This window comes from Oncorhynchus nerka, linkage group LG17 (genome assembly GCF_034236695.1).
Source record: "Oncorhynchus nerka isolate Pitt River linkage group LG17, Oner_Uvic_2.0, whole genome shotgun sequence".
Lineage (NCBI taxonomy): Eukaryota > Metazoa > Chordata > Actinopteri > Salmoniformes > Salmonidae > Oncorhynchus > Oncorhynchus nerka.
In genome coordinates, this window is record NC_088412.1 from 6,205,976 (window position 1) to 6,224,023 (window position 18,048).

Genomic DNA, 18,048 nt, shown 5'->3' on the forward strand with positions numbered 1-18,048 from the left:
AATCACACAAACTTTAACTATAAGTAAGAACTGGGGCAGCAGGTAGTCTAGTGGTTAGAGCATTGGACTAATCATTTGAACATCAAATCCCCGAGCTGACAAGGCAAAAATCTGTCGTTCTGCCCCTGAACAAGGCAGTTAACCCACTATTCCCCAGTAGGCAGTCAATGTAAATAAGAATTTGTTCTTAACTGACTTGCCGAGTTAGATAAAAACAGCTTACCTCTCATCTAGGTGGTCACCTGTTTGCGCAATTCGTCCAGAAAGACCCGTCTGCAGTCACAGAGTTTTCCACCATTTGCTGGTCCCTTGTAGCCACTCCTGGCAAGCTCGCCATTTATGTCGTGGAAATATTCTCTCAATCATATTTCTCAGATACCAGAACTTGTGAATTCAACTGGACTTTATTACAAAGTAACAAGCCGAGCTGGGCCATGGACCAACTGCCGGACTCAGTCTCAGTCCTTTTATACAGTTTCATGCTGATAGAAGTGTCATCGTCCCTCCACTTTATGCTAATAACCAGATCCCCTCGGCTTTACTCCACCATTGTTTCCAAATCTAAGTTCTTTCCTCTAGGCGGGGTTCCCCTCCCCTCTAGTTCCTTGGATCAATTATATTGGTGGAGCACCTATACATTATATCCAGGAAATAATAACTACAGATAACTATAGTTCACTATATAATTATACCAATAAGTACAGATCACTATAGTTCATTATAGAATTATACCAATAACTACAGATAACTATAGTTCATTATAGAATTATACCAATAACTACAGATAACTATAGTTCATTATAGAATTATACCAATAAGTACAGATCACTATAGTTCATTATAGAATTATACCAATAACTACAGATCACTATAGTTCATTATAGAATTATACCAATAACTACAGATCACTATAGTTCATTATAGAATTATACCAATCAGTACAGATCACTATAGTTCATTATAGAATTATACCAATCAGTACAGATCACTATAGTTCATTATAGAATTATACCAATAAGTACAGATCACTATAGAAACACATTCTCTTAACAGAAAACACCTACACCATCAATTGCTGCAAAGAAACCACTACTAAAGGACACCAATAATAAGAAGAGACTTGCTTGGGCCAAGAAACACGAGCAATGGACATCTGTTCCCACCGTGAAGCATGGAGGAGGAGGATGGTGCTTTGCTGGTGACACTGTCAGTGATTTATTTAGAATTCAAGGCACACTTAACCAGCATAGCAACCACAGCATTCTGCAGTGATACGCCATCCCATCTGGTTTGTGCTTAGTGGGACTATCATTTGTTTTTCAGCAGGACAATGACCCAACACCCCTCCAGGCTGTGTAAGGGCTATTTGACCAAGCAGGAGAGTGATGGAGTGCTGCATCAGATGACCTGGCCTCCACTTGATTTGTTGAACACGTTGTTGGTTACTACATGATTCCATATGTGTTATTTAATAGTTTTGATGTCTTCACTATTATTCTACAATGTAGAAAATAGTAAAAATAATGAAAAACCCTTGAATGAGTAGGTGTGTCCAAACTTTTGACTGGTTCTGTATGTTAAGGGGATGGTTCACCCCAGTAGAAAGGTTCATACCTCTAAATACCATCTTATTAGATGGAGCCATTTCCCCCCATTAGTTTGGGATTCAGACCTGCAGTCATCTTGATTTCAGACACTTTGGAGAAGTGTTCCACAGGCAGTAAATCTAATGTAGAATAAATGGAACCTGGATCCATTTCATTCTATTAACATGGTTTATGTGTTATAGCAGCAATGGGGTTAAACTGATATTAAAATGACAACTCCATAGGTGGTACCAGGTCAGGGGAGTTCATCTCTGCTCCCAGCATCCCTGGGACAGTACTGATCAACATAGCTGACCTGATGCAGAGGTGGACCAGTGATGTTTTCCTCTCAGTGGTGAGACTTGCCTTTCTATTTGACACACCTTTACCTGATGAGATCATACAAGACGTTACAGGCTGATTGCACGTGGAAACAGACCTGCGTTAAAATAATGTTGAATATTTAATAAGCAGTGTTTGATTGAGTTTGTTGTAATGGAACCAATAGAAAAGTCCTAAAAGTACAAACAAACCCGCCCGCCTGGAGGACTAAAGGAAATGTTCAAAGTATTTGTAAGATTTCAAACAGTATTTGAATCCAGGGTGTACAACCATTACCTCTCTCCTCTTTCACATCCCTCTATCATCACTCCATGGGGGAGTACAACCATTACCTCTCTCCACATCCCTTTCACATCCCATCTATCCCTCTATCACTCCATGGGGGAGTACAACCATTACCTCTCTCCTCTTTCACATCCCTCTATCATCACTCCATGGGGGAGTACAACCATTACCTCTCTCCTCTTTCACATCCCTCTATCATCACTCCATGGGGGAGTACAACCATTACCTCTCTCCTCTTTCACATCCCTCTATCATCACTCCATGGGGAGTACAACCATTACCTCTCTCCTCCCTTTCACATCCCTCTATCATCACTCCTCCATGGGGAGTATAACCATTACCTCTCTCCTCTTTCACATCCCTCTATCATCACTCCATGGGGGAGACCCAATAATCTCTCCTTCCTTCTGAAGTGGAACATTCCTTCTCTACTCCTCACAAATGTAAAAGCATTGGATTGGTGTTGACATGGGGTAGAGGGAGTTTACATAAACCAGTCATCTCCTTTAAATCCACGAAGGGAAGTGGACAAGTTCACACTTAGAAAGGAGAGATGGAAGGGAAGTGGGAGAGAACCAGATAAAGTTGTAGAGATGAAGGAACATGTGAGTAGAAACCCGCCAGGTACAGATACTGTATGTAGAACCATAGTAAAGACCAGTATGGACTATCAATACAGATACTGTATGTAGAACCATAGTAAAGTCCAGTATGGACTATCAATACAGATACTGTATGTAGAACCATAGTAAAGACCAGTATGGACTATCAATACAGGTACTGTATGTAGAACCATAGTAAAGACCAGTATGGACTATCAATACAGGTACTGTATGTAGAACCATAGTAAAGACCAGTATGGACTATCAATACAGGTACTGTATGTAGAACCATAGTAAAGTCCAGTATGGACTATCAATACAGATACTGTATGTAGAACCATAGTAAAGACCAGTATGGACTATCAATACAGGTACTGTATGTAGAACCATAGTAAAGACCAGTATGGACTATCAATACAGGTACTGTATGTAGAACCATAGTAAAGACCAGTATGGACTATCAATACAGGTACTGTATGTAGAACCATAGTAAAGACCAGTATGGACTATCAATACAGGTACTGTATGTAGAACCATAGTAAAGACCAGTATGGACTATCAATACAGGTACTGTATGTAGAACCATAGTAAAGACCAGTATGGACTATCAATACAGGTACTGTATGTAGAACCATAGTAAAGACCAGTATGGACTATCAATACAGATACTGTATGTAGAACCATAGTAAAGACCAGTATGGACTATCAATACAGGTACTGTATGTAGAACCATAGTAAAGACCAGTATGGACTATCAATACAGGTACTGTATGTAGAACCATAGTAAAGACCAGTATGGACTATCAATACAAAGTGACCATTCAGAATGAGGCCCAGTTCAATGAGAGGAAGTCTTAACAGAACTGGGGGATGACAGACAGGAAGTGGGAGGTGGAGATCTAATATATTTCTGTGCCAAACACTAAAGCATGATATTGTAATAAATCTACACCCTATTCCCTACGTAGAACACTACTTTAGACCTGGTCAGAAGCACCGTAGTGCACTACGTAGGGAATAGGGAACCATTTGGACCAGAGACAGTAATTCCCCTGAACATCTTCCTCTTCCTCATCTGGTTTCTTCAACAGCCCTTCACTCCTCCCCTCTTCCTCCCCTCCTCCCTTTTCATTCTATTCTATCAGCCACACCACTAGCTCACCTCCACACAATACATTTACAAGTTAAAGACACACCTTGGAATAAATAACAAAGGAAAACTATTACGAGATGAAGTTGAGTGTTTTTTATTATTTCCCATCACCATAAATCATATTTAATCACTGAACAGTAGCAGACCTAACTTCATCTGTTCCTGACTCTGGATAGTGGATTAAAAAGACCATCAATCTCCAATGATATTAAAGTACTATTCTGAACATTACTGATATACTGAGTGGCAAGTCAAGATATCTGCTGGTTTTATTGTTTGGTCAACAGCACCACCTGCTGGACAGGTTTAATGTTGCTGGACTGAGCAGTATGGGAGGATGAAAGATGACACATTTAGGGTCGGTTTCCTGGACATCTACATTGAACATACTGTTTAGTCCAGGACTAGGATTCATCTGTGTCTGGGAAACCAGACCATATAGTTTAGTAGAAAGTAAGTGATACCAGCTTGTAGTGGGCTGACTAGTCCTGAATTGTCCTTTAGTTCCTGGACCATTTTCCATGCAGCTCCAGGTGACAGAGAACACATCAATTAGGACCGAGCCAACAAGCTGATCAATGATACTGAGGAGAATTACATAGAGACAGAGAACCAACTGAGAAAACATATCAATGGTTCTGAATGACAACCAATATACATCAACACCAGACATCATGATTCATGGAAATGGACAAGATTAAAACATTGGATTGAATTTTAATTAATAACTAATCAGTTTACAGTTTAACCAGCTCAGCAGAACCATAGAGACCAAACCCAGGATAGAGGGGCTGAGTGAATGTGGTCTGGACTCTGTGGAGGAGGGTCATTGTGTCAGAGACACTGTAGAAGGACAGAGTACCTGCCTTGTGATCCAGGTACACTCCTACTCTGGAGGACTGAGGGCCTGATACTTTAGTCACAACATTATTGTGTCTGAAACCACCACTAGAGCAATCTAAACTCCAGGACTTGTTATTGAATCCAAATCTACCATCTGTCCCTGTTCTGCTGATGTCTTTATATGAGACTGCTGTATCAACAACACCAGTCCTCTCCACCTCCCAGTAACAGCGTCCAGACAGACCCTCTCTACACAGAACCTGACACCAGTAGGTGAATCTGTCTGGATGGTCAGGATATGGTTGGACTTGGCATGTACAGGTCACCTTTCTGTTCCCTTCAGACAGAGAGAGGTGTGTGCCTGCTGTGTTTGGGTCCAGTGTGAGCTGACAGGAATCTGGGAGAAGAGCAGAGACCAATGAGGGGAGTCAGAACAATAAGTTAAGTCAGATACTGTATCTACCCTGTCTTTGATTAGAGCCCAGCAGAGATCAAATCAGAGAAATATGAGGAGTCAGATAGATACCCAGTCTTTGATTAGATCTACTATTGCTATATATTTCTAGAGGGATTGTTAGGAGTGTCAGTAAAAAGAGACTGTTAGTTACTTCACAATAAAGAGACTCACATTGTAACAACTGTTCTCTGGTCTTGGGCTCTGGAGGCAGTACAACATCCACTATATTCACTACAGACACACAAACACATTGACAGAGAGAGGGAATGTTATCATCAGACCATATTCCACATGTATATGACTAGTAGGGAACTTTCAATGGTCTAAAGTTGATGTTCTTATTGTTTTCAACACACCTGTAGTGGAGATCTTGGTCCATTCTCCTTTAAGGAAGTCTTCTAGTTTCTCTCTCAGTTCAGACACAGTCTTACTCACATCTCCAAAGTACTGAAGAGGACGGACAACGATGCTGGGTAAGTCTGAAGATACACTGATACTGGAGAGAGACTGATACCTCTGGAGAGAGAGAGAGAGAGAGAGAGACTGATAACTCTGGAGAGAGAGAGAGACGAACAGGACAACATAATGATTGAGATGAATAGTTTCCCATGAAGTTAATTTCATATCACATGTAACAAGACAGTTTAGTTACCTGGAGGAAATGGATGTGATCCTCTGTGTGTGAGAGCTGCTCCAGCTCAGTGCTTCTCTTCCTCAGCTCAGCTATCTCCTGCTTCAGTTGCTCCAGGAGTCCTTCAGCTTGACTCACTTGAGCCTCCTCTTGGGCTCTGATCAGCTCCTTCACCTCAGAGCTCCTTCTCTCAATGGAGCGGATCAGCTCAGTAAAGATCTGATCACTGTCCTCCACTGCTGACTGTGCAGAGAGCTGGAGAGAGAGAGAGAGAGAGAGAGAGAGAGAGAGAGACAGAGACAGAGACAGAGACAGAGACAGAGAGAGAGACAGAGAGAGAGACAGAGAGACAGAGACAGAGAGAGAGAGAGAGAGACAGAGAGACAGAGAGAGAGAGAGACAGAGAGAGAGAGAGAGACAGAGACAGAGAGAGAGAGAGAGACAGAGACAGAGACAGAGAGAGAGAGAGACAGAGAGAGAGAGAGACAGAGAGAGAGACAGAGAGAGAGAGAGAGACAGACAGAGAGAGAGAGAGAGAGAGACAGAGACAGAGAGACAGAGAGAGAGACACAGAGACAGAGAGACAGAGAGAGAGACAGAGAGAGAGAGAGACAGAGAAAGACAGTAGGTTCAGGTTCTCTGCACCTCTGAGTCAGAACTCTGCCAGGTCCACCTCTTGGTCCTGTTCTACTCTCCTCCCTCCTGGACAGACAGGTACAGAACACCTCTTGGTCCTGCTCTACTCTCCTCCCTCCTGGACAGACAGGTACAGAACACCTCTTGGTCCAGACAGGTACAGAACACCTCTTGGTCCTGCTCTACTTCTCCTCCCTCCTGGGCAGACAGGAGAGAACACCTCTTGGTCCTGCTCTACTCTCTCCCTCCTGGACAGACAGGACAGAACACCTGCTCTAGTCTCCTCCCTCCTGGACAGACAGGTACAGAACACCTCTTGGTCCTGCTCTACTCTCCTCCCTCCTGGACAGACAGGTACAGAACACCTCTTGGTCCTGCTCTACTCTCCTCCCTCCTGGACAGACAGGTACAGAACACCTCTTGGTCCTGCTCTACTCTCCTCCCTCCTGGACAGACAGGTACAGAACACCTCTTGGTCCTGCTCTACTCTCCTCCCTCCTGGACAGACAGGTACAGAACACCTCTTGGTCCTGCTCTACTCTCCTCCCTCCTGGACAGACAGGTACAGAACACCTCTTGGTCCTGCTCTACTCTCCTCCCTCCTGGACAGACAGGTACAGGACACCTCTTGGTCCTGCTCTACTCTCCTCCCTATATATATCACCAATTCTCCTCACATTACTGACAAAATAATCAAATGTAATGTTTTTTTACCAAAAACTCTACATGGAAAGCAGAAAGCTGTGATCAATTAAATACAACGTTAACTAGATATTATCTGTGTCATTTATAGCCTGGCACAGATAGTAAAACTACATTAAATACAACGTTAACTAGATATTATCTGTGTCATTTATAGCCTGGCACAGAGAGTAAAACTACATTAAATACAACGTTAACTAGATATTATCTGTGTCATTTATAGCCTGGCACAGAGAGTAAAACTACATTAAATACAACGTTAACTAGATATTATCTGTGTCATTTATAGCCTGGCACAAATAGTAAAACTACATTAAATACAACGTTAACTAGATATTATCTGTGTCATTTATAGCCTGGCACAGATAGTAAAACTACATTAAATACAACGTTAACTAGATATTATCTGTGTCATTTATAGCCTGGCACAGATAGTAAAACTACATTAAATACAACGTTAACTAGATATTATCTGTGTCATTTCTAGCCTGGCACAGATAGTAAAACTACATTAAATACAACGTTAACTAGATATTATCTGTGTCATTTATAGCCTGGCACAGAGAGTAAAACTACTGTAGCGACCCGCACAGACAGCTGTGTGTTATGTGTTCGGCTAGTAGCTGGTTGTGTTGTACTTACCAGTTCCCAGTGTTCGCGGGGTCCGACATGCCAATCAACCTGCTATCTGCCAATCACAGGAATGCCTGGGATGTTCTGATGCCGGGCATCCTGGTGGTTGGCGGAGTGGCGTGGAGGGGGCGGGGCATTGGAAGTTAAGGTTCAGCCTTTGTTCTCTCTCTTACGTCTGGGCTTCACAAGAGAAGGTCCCGATTGGCTTGTGGGGTATCTTTCATTTATTTGGCGTGAGCTAAGGCCAAACAGTAGCCGGTGTAAAGTTGCTAATAAACCGTCAATTCGTAACTCAATCCTCTGTCTGGACAATTGTTCCTTTATGATCTAGTCAGGTCATTACACTACATTAAATACAACGTTAACTAGATATCATCGCCACATAACTTATGTCGAATTTAAAAGACACCGTTACCGTTAGTAACGTCTGTTACACTGTAACTTACAGGCGGCCTCACATAAAAACCTATTGGTTAACAAAGCTTTGATTATGACCAAAGTCTATAGTAGTGAAAACTCTCTCTCTCTATTGTAACTTACCACACATTCACATCACTGCCTCGACATGAATGTGTCCTGTCAGAGCCGTTTCCTGGCCGTTAACTGTTAACAGGCTCGAGCCACAGCTTAACCAATGAGCTACAAGGAGGACTGACAGTCACGAGCGGTGCAGCAGCCTCTGCAGCAGCAGCCTCCCCCGGGTCCTAGTGCCCGCCCGGTAAGACGGATAAGATGCGATGGAACGGAGAGAAAATAAATCACAGAGAAAATATATTGACTGATATATTGAATTGTTTAGGGAAGCTTTAGCTTTGGCTTTAATACATTCTGAAAATACTTGAAAACCAAAAGAGAAAAGAATAGTAGCTCTCCTCAGGAACAACAAAACCCTCACAGACCAACTTCTTCTTCTATGATATAATGGAGGTCCTCAAACCAACGTTAAAGGTGCATGGCGCCACCTACTGTGCTGGAGTGTGTTCAATCACAGTTTACACCACTCTAAATCCTCCTACCCAACTCAGTACTTCTGAGAAAATAAAAGAGTCCTACTAACTTCTAATAGACCCTCCCCCATCCCCCAAATCCCTTCCAAGTGTAATGTTTACTGTTCATTTCTGATTGTTTATTTCACTTTTGTTTATTGTCTATTTCACTTGCTTTGGCAATGTAAACATCTATTTCCATGCCAATAAAGCCCTATGAATTTAATTCAATTGAGAGAGAGACAGTTCCATTTTAATGTATAGGGGACATGAGTCAGTCATGGTTATTCATGGTTATGTGATGAGGCAGCCTAGTCGGTTACATGAACCAGTCTATTCTCTGAAAGGGGCCCAGACAGCCTGTTCCCAACAGTGGGGTCAGTGGGATTGGATAGGGGCCCCTCTCTTTCTCTGACTGGAGGAGAGAAGTGAAATGGTGTGTCTCCTCTGGTCAACAATACTCACCTTGAAAGACTCCACAGCCTGTTGGAGCTCCTTCAGCTCCTTCTCTCTCTCCTGGAATCTCTGCTGGACCTTCTGCTGACTCATCCCCAGCTGCCTCTGTGGAGAATCACTCTTCAATGAGCTATCAAGCTTTATTAGTCCAGTAGATCAATAGTATAGTAATGTGACATAGGACCCATAGAGAGGAAGGTCGACAATCCTGAGGAAGTCCCTTTACAATATTATATTATGTTGCTATGTGAATGATTATAGTTTTTATGGTAGGCCTACATGTATCAAGGGGTTGAGACTGAACTTTGGACTCATAAAAGGCCATTCAGAATGATAATAGTGTTTGACGTTAGAAAATGGTGATACATTTGTAACAAACTCAATATACTCAAGGTTTGTGTTCATATGTGTGGATCCATTTCATATTGTATATAATATAATGATCTCATATTCAAACAGATTTAGTTCCTACTGTCTCTTTAATTCCTTGTTTATCAGACAGTCACCAACAAGTTGTTCTGGTCTTACCTGTTTCTCAGTCCTCTCTGCTGCAGCTGACACTGTATCATGGCCTTTATGTTCATCCATTGTACACAGATAACAGATACACTGCTGATCGGTACGACAGTAAACCTCCAGCAGTTTGTCATGATGAGAGCAGATCTTCTCCTGTAGTTGTGCCGTGGCTTTGACCAGCTTGTGCTTCTTGAAAGCAGGAGATTCATAGTGAGATTGGAGGTGAGTGTCACAGTAAGAGGCCAGACACGCCAGACAGGACATGAGGGCTTTCTGCTTTCTGGTCCCAGTGCAGAAATCACACACCACATCTCCAGGTCCAGCATAGCACAGAGCAGGAGGGGGAGCAGCCTGGAGTCCTGTCTTCCTCAGTTTCTCCACCATCTCAGCCAACATGTTATTTTTCCTCAGATTAGGCCTTGGAGTAAAGGTCTCTCTGCACTGAGGACAGCTATAGACCCCTTTCAGGACATCCTGATCCCAGCAGCCCTCAATACAGCTCCTACAGTAACTGTGTCCACAGGGAATAGTGACCGGCTCCTTCAGTAGATCCAGACAGACAGAACAACAGAACTGGTCCTGGTCCAGCAGATCTCCCTGTTGAGCCATTTGGACTTGTTGTTCACTGTCACACAGACAGACGACAGAGAGACTCAGATAAGTTTCGTTTCCTCAGAAGAGAGTTTGTGGGAAGGGGAGGGACTTCCTGGTTCAAATCAAATCAAATCAAATCAAATTTTATTTGTCACATACACATGGTTAGCAGATGTTAATGCGAGTGTAGCGAAATGCTTGTGCTTCTAATTCCGACAATGCAGTGATAACCAACAAGTAATCTAACTAACAATTCCAAAACTACTGTCTTATACACAGTGTAAGGGGATAAGGAATATGTACATAAGGATATATGAATGAGTGATGGTACAGAGCAGCATACAGTAGATGGTATCGAGTACAGTATATACATATGAGATGAGTATGTAGACAAAGTAAACAAAGTGGCATAGTTAAAGTGGCTAGTGACATAAGAATGCAGTCGATGATCTAGAGTACAGTATATACATATGCATATGAGATGAATAATGTAGGGTATGTAACATTATATAAGGTAGCATTGTTTAAAGTGGCTAGTGATATATTTACATCATTTCCCATCAATTCCCATTATTAAAGTGGCTGGAGTTGGGTCAATGACAGTGTGTTGGCAGCAGCCACTCAATGTTAGTGGTGGCTGTTTAACAGTCTGATGGCCTTGAGATAGAAGCTGTTTTTCAGTCTCTCGGTCCCAGCTTTGATGCACCTGTACTGACCTCGCCTTCTGGATGATAGCGGGGTGAACAGGCAGTGGTTCGGGTGGTTGATGTCCTTGATGATCTTTATGGCCTTCCTGTAACATCGGGTGGTGTAGGTGTCCTGGAGGGCAGGTAGTTTGCCCCCAGTGATGCGTTGTGCAGACCTCACTACCCTCTGGAGAGCCTTACGGTTGAGGGCGGAGCAGTTGCCGTACCAGGCGGTGATACAGCCCGCCAGGATGCTCTCGATTGTGCATCTGTAGAAGTTTGTGAGTGCTTTTGGTGACAAGCCGAATTTCTTCAGCCTCCTGAGGTTGAAGAGGCGCTGCTGCGCCTTCTTCACGACGCTGTCAGTGTGAGTGGACCAATTCAGTTTGTCTGTGATGTGTATGCCGAGGAACTTAAAACTTGCTACCCTCTCCACTACTGATCCATCGATGTGGATAGGGGTGTTCCCTCTGCTGTTTCCTGAAGTCCACAATCATCTCCTTAGTTTTGTTGACGTTGAGTGTGAGGTTATTTTCCTGACACCACACTCCGAGGGCCCTCACCTCCTCCCTGTAGGCCGTCTCGTCGTTGTTGGTAATCAAGCCTACCACTGTTGTGTCGTCCGCAAACTTGATGATTGTGTTGGAGGCGTGCATGGCCACGCAGTCGTGGGTGAACAGGGAGTACAGGAGAGGGCTCAGAACGCACCCTTGTGGGGCCCCCGTGTTGAGGATCAGCGGGGAGGAGATGTTGTTGCCTACCCTCACCACCTGGGGGCGGCCCGTCAGGAAGTCCAGAACCCAGTTGCACAGGGCGGGGTCGAGACCCAGGGTCTCGAGCTTGATGACGAGCTTGGAGGGGACTATGGTGTTGAATGCCGAGCTGTAGTCGATGAACAGCATTCTCACATAGGTATTCCTCTTGTCCAGGTGGGTTAGGGCAGTGTGCAGTGTGGTTGAGATTGCATCGTCTGTGGACCTATTTGGGCGGTAAGCAAATTGGAGTGGGTCTAGGGTGTCAGGTAGGGTGGAGGTGATATGGTCCTTGACTAGTCTCTCAAAGCACTTCATGATGACGGAAGTGAGTGCTACGGGCGGTAGTCGTTTAGCTCAGTTACCTTAGCTTTCTTGGGAACAGGAACAATGGTGGCCCTCTTGAAGCATGTGGGAACAGCAGACTGGTATAGGGATTGATTGAATATGTCCGTAAACACACCGGCCAGCTGGTCTGCGCATGCTCTGAGGGCGCGGCTGGGGATGCCGTCTGGGCCTGCAGCCTTGCGAGGGTTAACACGTTTAAATGTCTTACTCACCTCGGCTGCAGTGAAGGAGAGACCGCATGTTTTCGTTGCAGGCCGTGTCAGTGGCAATGTATTGTCCTCAAAGCGGGCAAAAAGTTATTTAGTCTGCCTGGGAGCAAGACATCCTGGTCCGTGACTGGGCTGGGTTTCTTCTTGTAGTCCGTGATTGACTGTAGACCCTGCCACATGCCTCTTGTGTCTGAGCCATTGAATTGAGATTCCACTTTGTCTCTGTACTGACGCTTAGCTTGTTTAATAGCCTTGCGGAGGGAATAGCTGCATTGTTTATATTCGGACATATTACCAGACACCTTGCCCTGATTAAAAGCAGTGGTTCGCGCTTTCAGTTTCACGCGAATGCTGCCATCAATCCACGGTTTCTGGTTTGGGAATGTTTTTATCGTTGCTATGGGAACGACATCTTCGACGCACGTTCTAATGAACTCGCACACCGAATCAGCGTATTCGTCAATATTTCCATCTGACGCAATACGAAACATGTCCCAGTCCACGTGATGGAAGCAGTCTTGGAGTGTGGAGTCAGCTTGGTCTGACCAGCGTTGGACAGACCTCAGCGTGGGAGCCTCTTGTTTTAGTTTCTGCCTGTAGGCAGGGATCAGCAAAATGGAGTCGTGGTCAGCTTTTCCGAAGGGGGCGGGGCAGGGCCTTATATGCGTCGCGGAAGTTAGAGTAACAATGATCCAAGGTTTTACCACCCCTGGTTGCGCAATCGATATGCTGGTAAAATTTAGGGAGTCTTGTTTTCAGATTAGCTTTGTTAAAATCCCCAGCTACAATGAATGCAGCCTCCGGATAAATGGTTTCCAGTTTGCAAAGAGTTAAATAAAGTTCGTTCAGAGCCATCGATGTGTCTGCTTGGGGGGCTCTTCCTCCCGGGGATATGATATATACGGCTGTGATTATAATCGAGGAGAATTCTCTTGGAAGATAATGCGGTCTACATTTGATTGTGAGGAATTCTAAATCAGGTGAACAGAAGGATTTGAGTTCCTGTATGTTTCCTTCATCACACCATGTCTCGTTAGTCATGAGGCATACGCCCCGCCACTCTTCTTACCAGAAAGATGTTTGTTTCTGTCGGCGCGATGCGTGGAGAAACCCGTTGGCTGCACCGCGTCGGATAGCGTCTTCCCAGTAAGCCATGTTTCTGTGAAGCAGAGAACGTTGCAGTCTCTGATGTCCCTCTGGAATGCTACTCTTGCTCGGATTTCGTCAACCTTGTTGTCAAGAGACTGGACATTGGCAAGAAGAATGCTGGGGAGTGGTGCGCGATGTGCCCTTTTCGGAGTCTGACCAGAACACCGCCTCGTTTCCCTCTTTTTCGGAGTCGTTTCCTTGGGTCGCTGCATGCGATCCATTCCGTTGTCCTGTTTGTAAGGCAGAACACCGGATCCGCGTCGCGGAAAACATATTCTTGGTCGTACTGATGGTGAGTTGGCGCTGATCTTATATTCAGTAGTTCTTCTCGACTGTATGTAATGAAACCTAAGATGACCTGGGGTACTAATGTAAGAAATAACACGTAAAAAAACAAAAAACTGCATAGTTTCCTAGGAACGCGAAGCGAGGCGGCCATCTCAGTCGGCGCCGGAAGTTCTTCTGCCAGAGGGGTGGGGTTAGAGGGAGGGAGGGGTTAGAGGAATGGAGGAAGAGAGAGAGGAACTGCATGCAACAGCAAGAGGGAGACAAATAGTTTTGTTCCAAGGTTAGAGCCCTTAACATGGAACAAATGACATAATGAATCTTAAAATGTGAGTTGTTAGAATATATGAAGGGTAACAGTTTCTATGAAGTACGTATGTGTCATTATTTTAATGACCTTTATAATGCCTTATAATACACCTATGTGTTGTAATTAATCAATAAGGCCTGAGGAGGTGTGGTATATAGTTAATATACAGTACCACAGATAAGGACTGAGGAGGTGTGGTATATAGTTAATATACAGTACCACATATAAGGACTGAGGAGGTGTGGTATATAGTTAATATACAGTACCACATATAAGGACTGAGGAGGTGTGGTATATAGTTAATATACAGTACCACAGATAAGGACTGAGGAGGTGTGGTATATAGTTAATATACAGTACCACAGATAAGGACTGAGGAGGTGTGGTATATAGTTAATATACAGTACCACAGATAAGGACTGAGGAGGTGTGGTATATAGTTAATATACAGTACCACAGATAAGGACTGAGGAGGTGTGGTATATAGTTAATATACAGTACCACAGATAAGGACTGAGGAGGTGTGGTATATAGTTAATATACAGTACCACAGATAAGGACTGAGGAGGTGTGGTATTGTCACGTTCTTAGACAAGACACAACGCAGATTGAGAATTATCTAACACTTTCAAAAATGCAATCAAATTTGATTTTATTGGTCACATACACATATTTATCAGATTTATCAGGCTCCAACAGGGCAGTAATATCTAACAATGCTTGTGTTTCTAGCTCCAAAAATGCAGTAATATCTAACAATGCTTGTGTTCCTGGCTCCAACAGGGCAGTAATATCTAACAATGCTTGTGTTCCTGGCTCCAACAGGGCAGTAATATCTAACAATGCTTGTGTTCCTGGCTCCAACAGGGCAGTAATATCTAACAATGCTTGTGTTCCTGGCTCCAACAGGGCAGTAATATCTAACAATGCTTGTGTTCCTGGCTCCAACAGGGCAGTAATATCTAACAATGCTTGTGTTTCTGGCTCCAACAGGGCAGTAATATCTAACAATGCTTGTGTTCCTGGCTCCAACAGGGCAGTAATATCTAACAATGCTTGTGTTCCTGGCTCCAACAGTGCAGTAATATCTATTAATGCTTGTGTTCCTGGCTCCAACAGGGCAGTAATATCTAACAATGCTTGTGTTCCTGGCTCCAACAGGGCAGTAATATCTAACAATGCTTGTGTTCCTGGCTCCAACAGGGCAGTAATATCTAACAATGCTTGTGTTTCTGGCTCCAACAGGGCAGTAATATCTAACAATGCTTGTGTTTCTGGCTCCAACAGGGCAGTAATATCTAACAATGCTTGTGTTCCTGGCTCCAACAGGGCATTAATATCTAACAATGCTTGGGTCATGTTCTGTTATAATCTCCACCCGGCACAGCCAGAAGAGGACTGGCCACCCCACATAGCCTGGTTCCTCTCTAGGTTTCTTCCTAGGTTTTGGCCTTTCTAGGGAGTTTTTCCTAGCCACCGTGCTTTTACACCTGCATTGTTTGCTGTTTGGGGTTTTAGGCTGGGTTTCTGTACAGCACTTTGAGATATCAGCTGATGTATGAAGGGCTATATAAATAAATTTGATTTGATTTGATTTGATATGCTCCCTTTTGGCTCTAATCTGATAGTGGTAGTGGGGTGGTAGATGCCTATGCTCCCTTTTGGCTCTAATCTGACAGTGGTAGTTGGGTTGTAGATGTCTAGACTCCCTTATGGCTCTAATATGGTAGTGGTAGATTTCTAGTCTTCCTTATGACTCTAATCTGATACTGGTAGTGGGGTGATAGATGTCTAGTATCCCTTATGGCTCTAATCTGATAGTGGTATGTGGGTGTTAGATGTCTAGTCTCCCTTATGGCTGTAATCTGATAGTGGTATTTGGGTGGTAGATGTCTAGTATCCCTTTTTGCTCTAATCTGATAGTGGTAGAATAACTGTGTTCTACATCCTGGGTATTACTGTCATCACCACAGCAGCTAGATAACTGTGTTCTACATCCTGGGTATTACTGTCATCACCACAGCAGATAGATAACTGTGTTCTACATCCTGGGTATTACTGTCATCACCACAGCAGATAGATAACTGTGTTCTACATCCTGGGTATTACTGTCAACACCACAGCAGATAGATAACTGTGTTCTACATCCTGGGTATTACTGTCAACACCACAGCAGATAGATAACTGTGTTCTACATCCTGGGTATTACTGTCATCACCACAGCAGATAGATAACTGTGTTCTACATCCTGGGTATTACTGTCAACACCACAGCAGATAGATAACTGTGTTCTACATCCTGGGTATTACTGTCATCACCACAGCAGATAGATAACTGTGTTCTACATCCTGGGTATTACTGTCATCACCACAGCAGATAGATAACTGTGTTCTACATCCTGGGTATTACTGTCATCACCTCAGCAGCTAGATAACTGTGTTCTACATCCTGGGTATTACAGTCATCACCACAGCAGATAGATACCTGCTGATGTAAGACTCCAAGCCAAACATACTGCAAGCCAACCATTTTGAATTGCAGGTTTATTCACAGGGTCCCAAGTCATCATGTGACTCCCTAATGGATTCCAATGAAAACCTTGTAGACTGATATAGGACACTTTTATCCAAAGGTGAATGTCTTTAAACTGCATTGTTCTCATGATGTGTGTGTAGCAGTGTGATGTTGTTCCACTAGATTACGCACCAAGTTGCACACAAGGACCAGATCAAATAGGTCAAGAGGGGATGTTAATAGTTTGATAATAATAATAATTCAGTGTGTTTTTTTATTTAATTACAGCTGCATAGATAATGTTATGTTTTGGTGTACAAACACTTTTTCATATCTATATGGTAAATACACTTGATTGTAAAAGTGTTGTATATTTTGGTTTGGTCCATCGCGGGTTTCTGTATTTCTGTTCAGCCTTATTGTTCTCTCTTGCCTGACCTTTGTTGGATTCTGTATTTTACATTATATCCATTAGCATATATATGATTAAATATTATCTGATGTTGGTTGTGTGAGGTGTCTGCATTTGTGCACTGGAGCATCATTATGAGATTAAACAACTGCTTGCTACTTGCCTGTTTGTGTGTGACAAGAACTGAGTAACATGGTGTGACCTGCATGTTGCAAAACGGTAGATAACAGCCCAGCAGATGCTTTGTCCTTGTGTTGGTATGTAACAATATTGAGCACATGGAGTGACTTGCTGTATCTGACAAAGTTGTGACAGGGAGGGGTGGTCATCACGAGGTTTAACTGAGATGGAAAAATACTGAACAACACAATAGCAGGAACTGAGCAACTGTTCTAACTCGGCTGCGATACCAGAACAGTAAGGATCTATACATCGAGGAGGGAGGAAGAAGAGGCCAAGAGGCGGGGACCAGCCTGAGCACCTGCGATAGGCTGGGCAAGTTTAAACCACGCCCAGTCTCTACTGTGATAGGCCAACAGACGGGTTGGAACTACGTCTATCATAATGTGTATAACAACACTGTTTTACGTACCTCTTGTCAGTTCTCTGTTCTGCCCTGCGTGGTATTACAGTCATCACCTCAGCAGATAGATAACTGTGTTCTACATCCTGGGTATTACTGTACCTCTTGTCAGTTCTCTGTTCTGCCCTGCGTGGTATTACAGTCATCACCTCAGCAGATAGATAACTGTGTTCTACATCCTGGGTATTACTGTACCTCTTGTCAGTTCTCTGTTCTGCCCTGCGTGGTATTACAGTCATCACCTCAGCAGATAGATAACTGTGTTCTACATCCTGGGTATTACTGTACCTCTTGTCAGTTCTCTGTTCTGCCCTGCGTGGTATTACAGTCATCACCTCAGCAGATAGATAACTGTGTTCTACATCCTGGGTATTACTG

At 43.6% G+C, this 18,048-nt stretch overlaps 1 protein-coding gene and 1 long non-coding RNA gene across 2 annotated transcripts; both read right to left on the reverse strand.

Moving 5' to 3' along the window:
• Positions 1 to 385: 385 nt before the first annotated feature.
• LOC135561376 (uncharacterized) lies at positions 386 to 2,474 on the reverse strand. Its single transcript, XR_010459390.1, has 2 exons — positions 2,328 to 2,474; positions 386 to 2,206 (listed from the first exon to the last, which is right to left on the reverse strand). It is a non-coding gene; the product is annotated as an uncharacterized LOC135561376 (long non-coding RNA).
• A 1,572-nt stretch (positions 2,475 to 4,046) lies between these two features.
• On the reverse strand, positions 4,047 to 10,491 carry LOC135561375 (tripartite motif-containing protein 16-like). The gene is made up of 6 exons (XM_065002869.1): positions 9,823 to 10,491; positions 9,322 to 9,450; positions 5,921 to 6,154; positions 5,625 to 5,784; positions 5,440 to 5,499; positions 4,047 to 5,208 (listed from the first exon to the last, which is right to left on the reverse strand). The coding sequence occupies exons 1-6, from the start codon at positions 10,435 to 10,437 to the stop codon at positions 4,706 to 4,708; spliced, it is 1,701 nt and encodes a 566-aa protein (XP_064858941.1). The 5' UTR covers positions 10,438 to 10,491; the 3' UTR covers positions 4,047 to 4,705.
• Between the last annotated feature and the right edge of the window lie 7,557 nt (positions 10,492 to 18,048).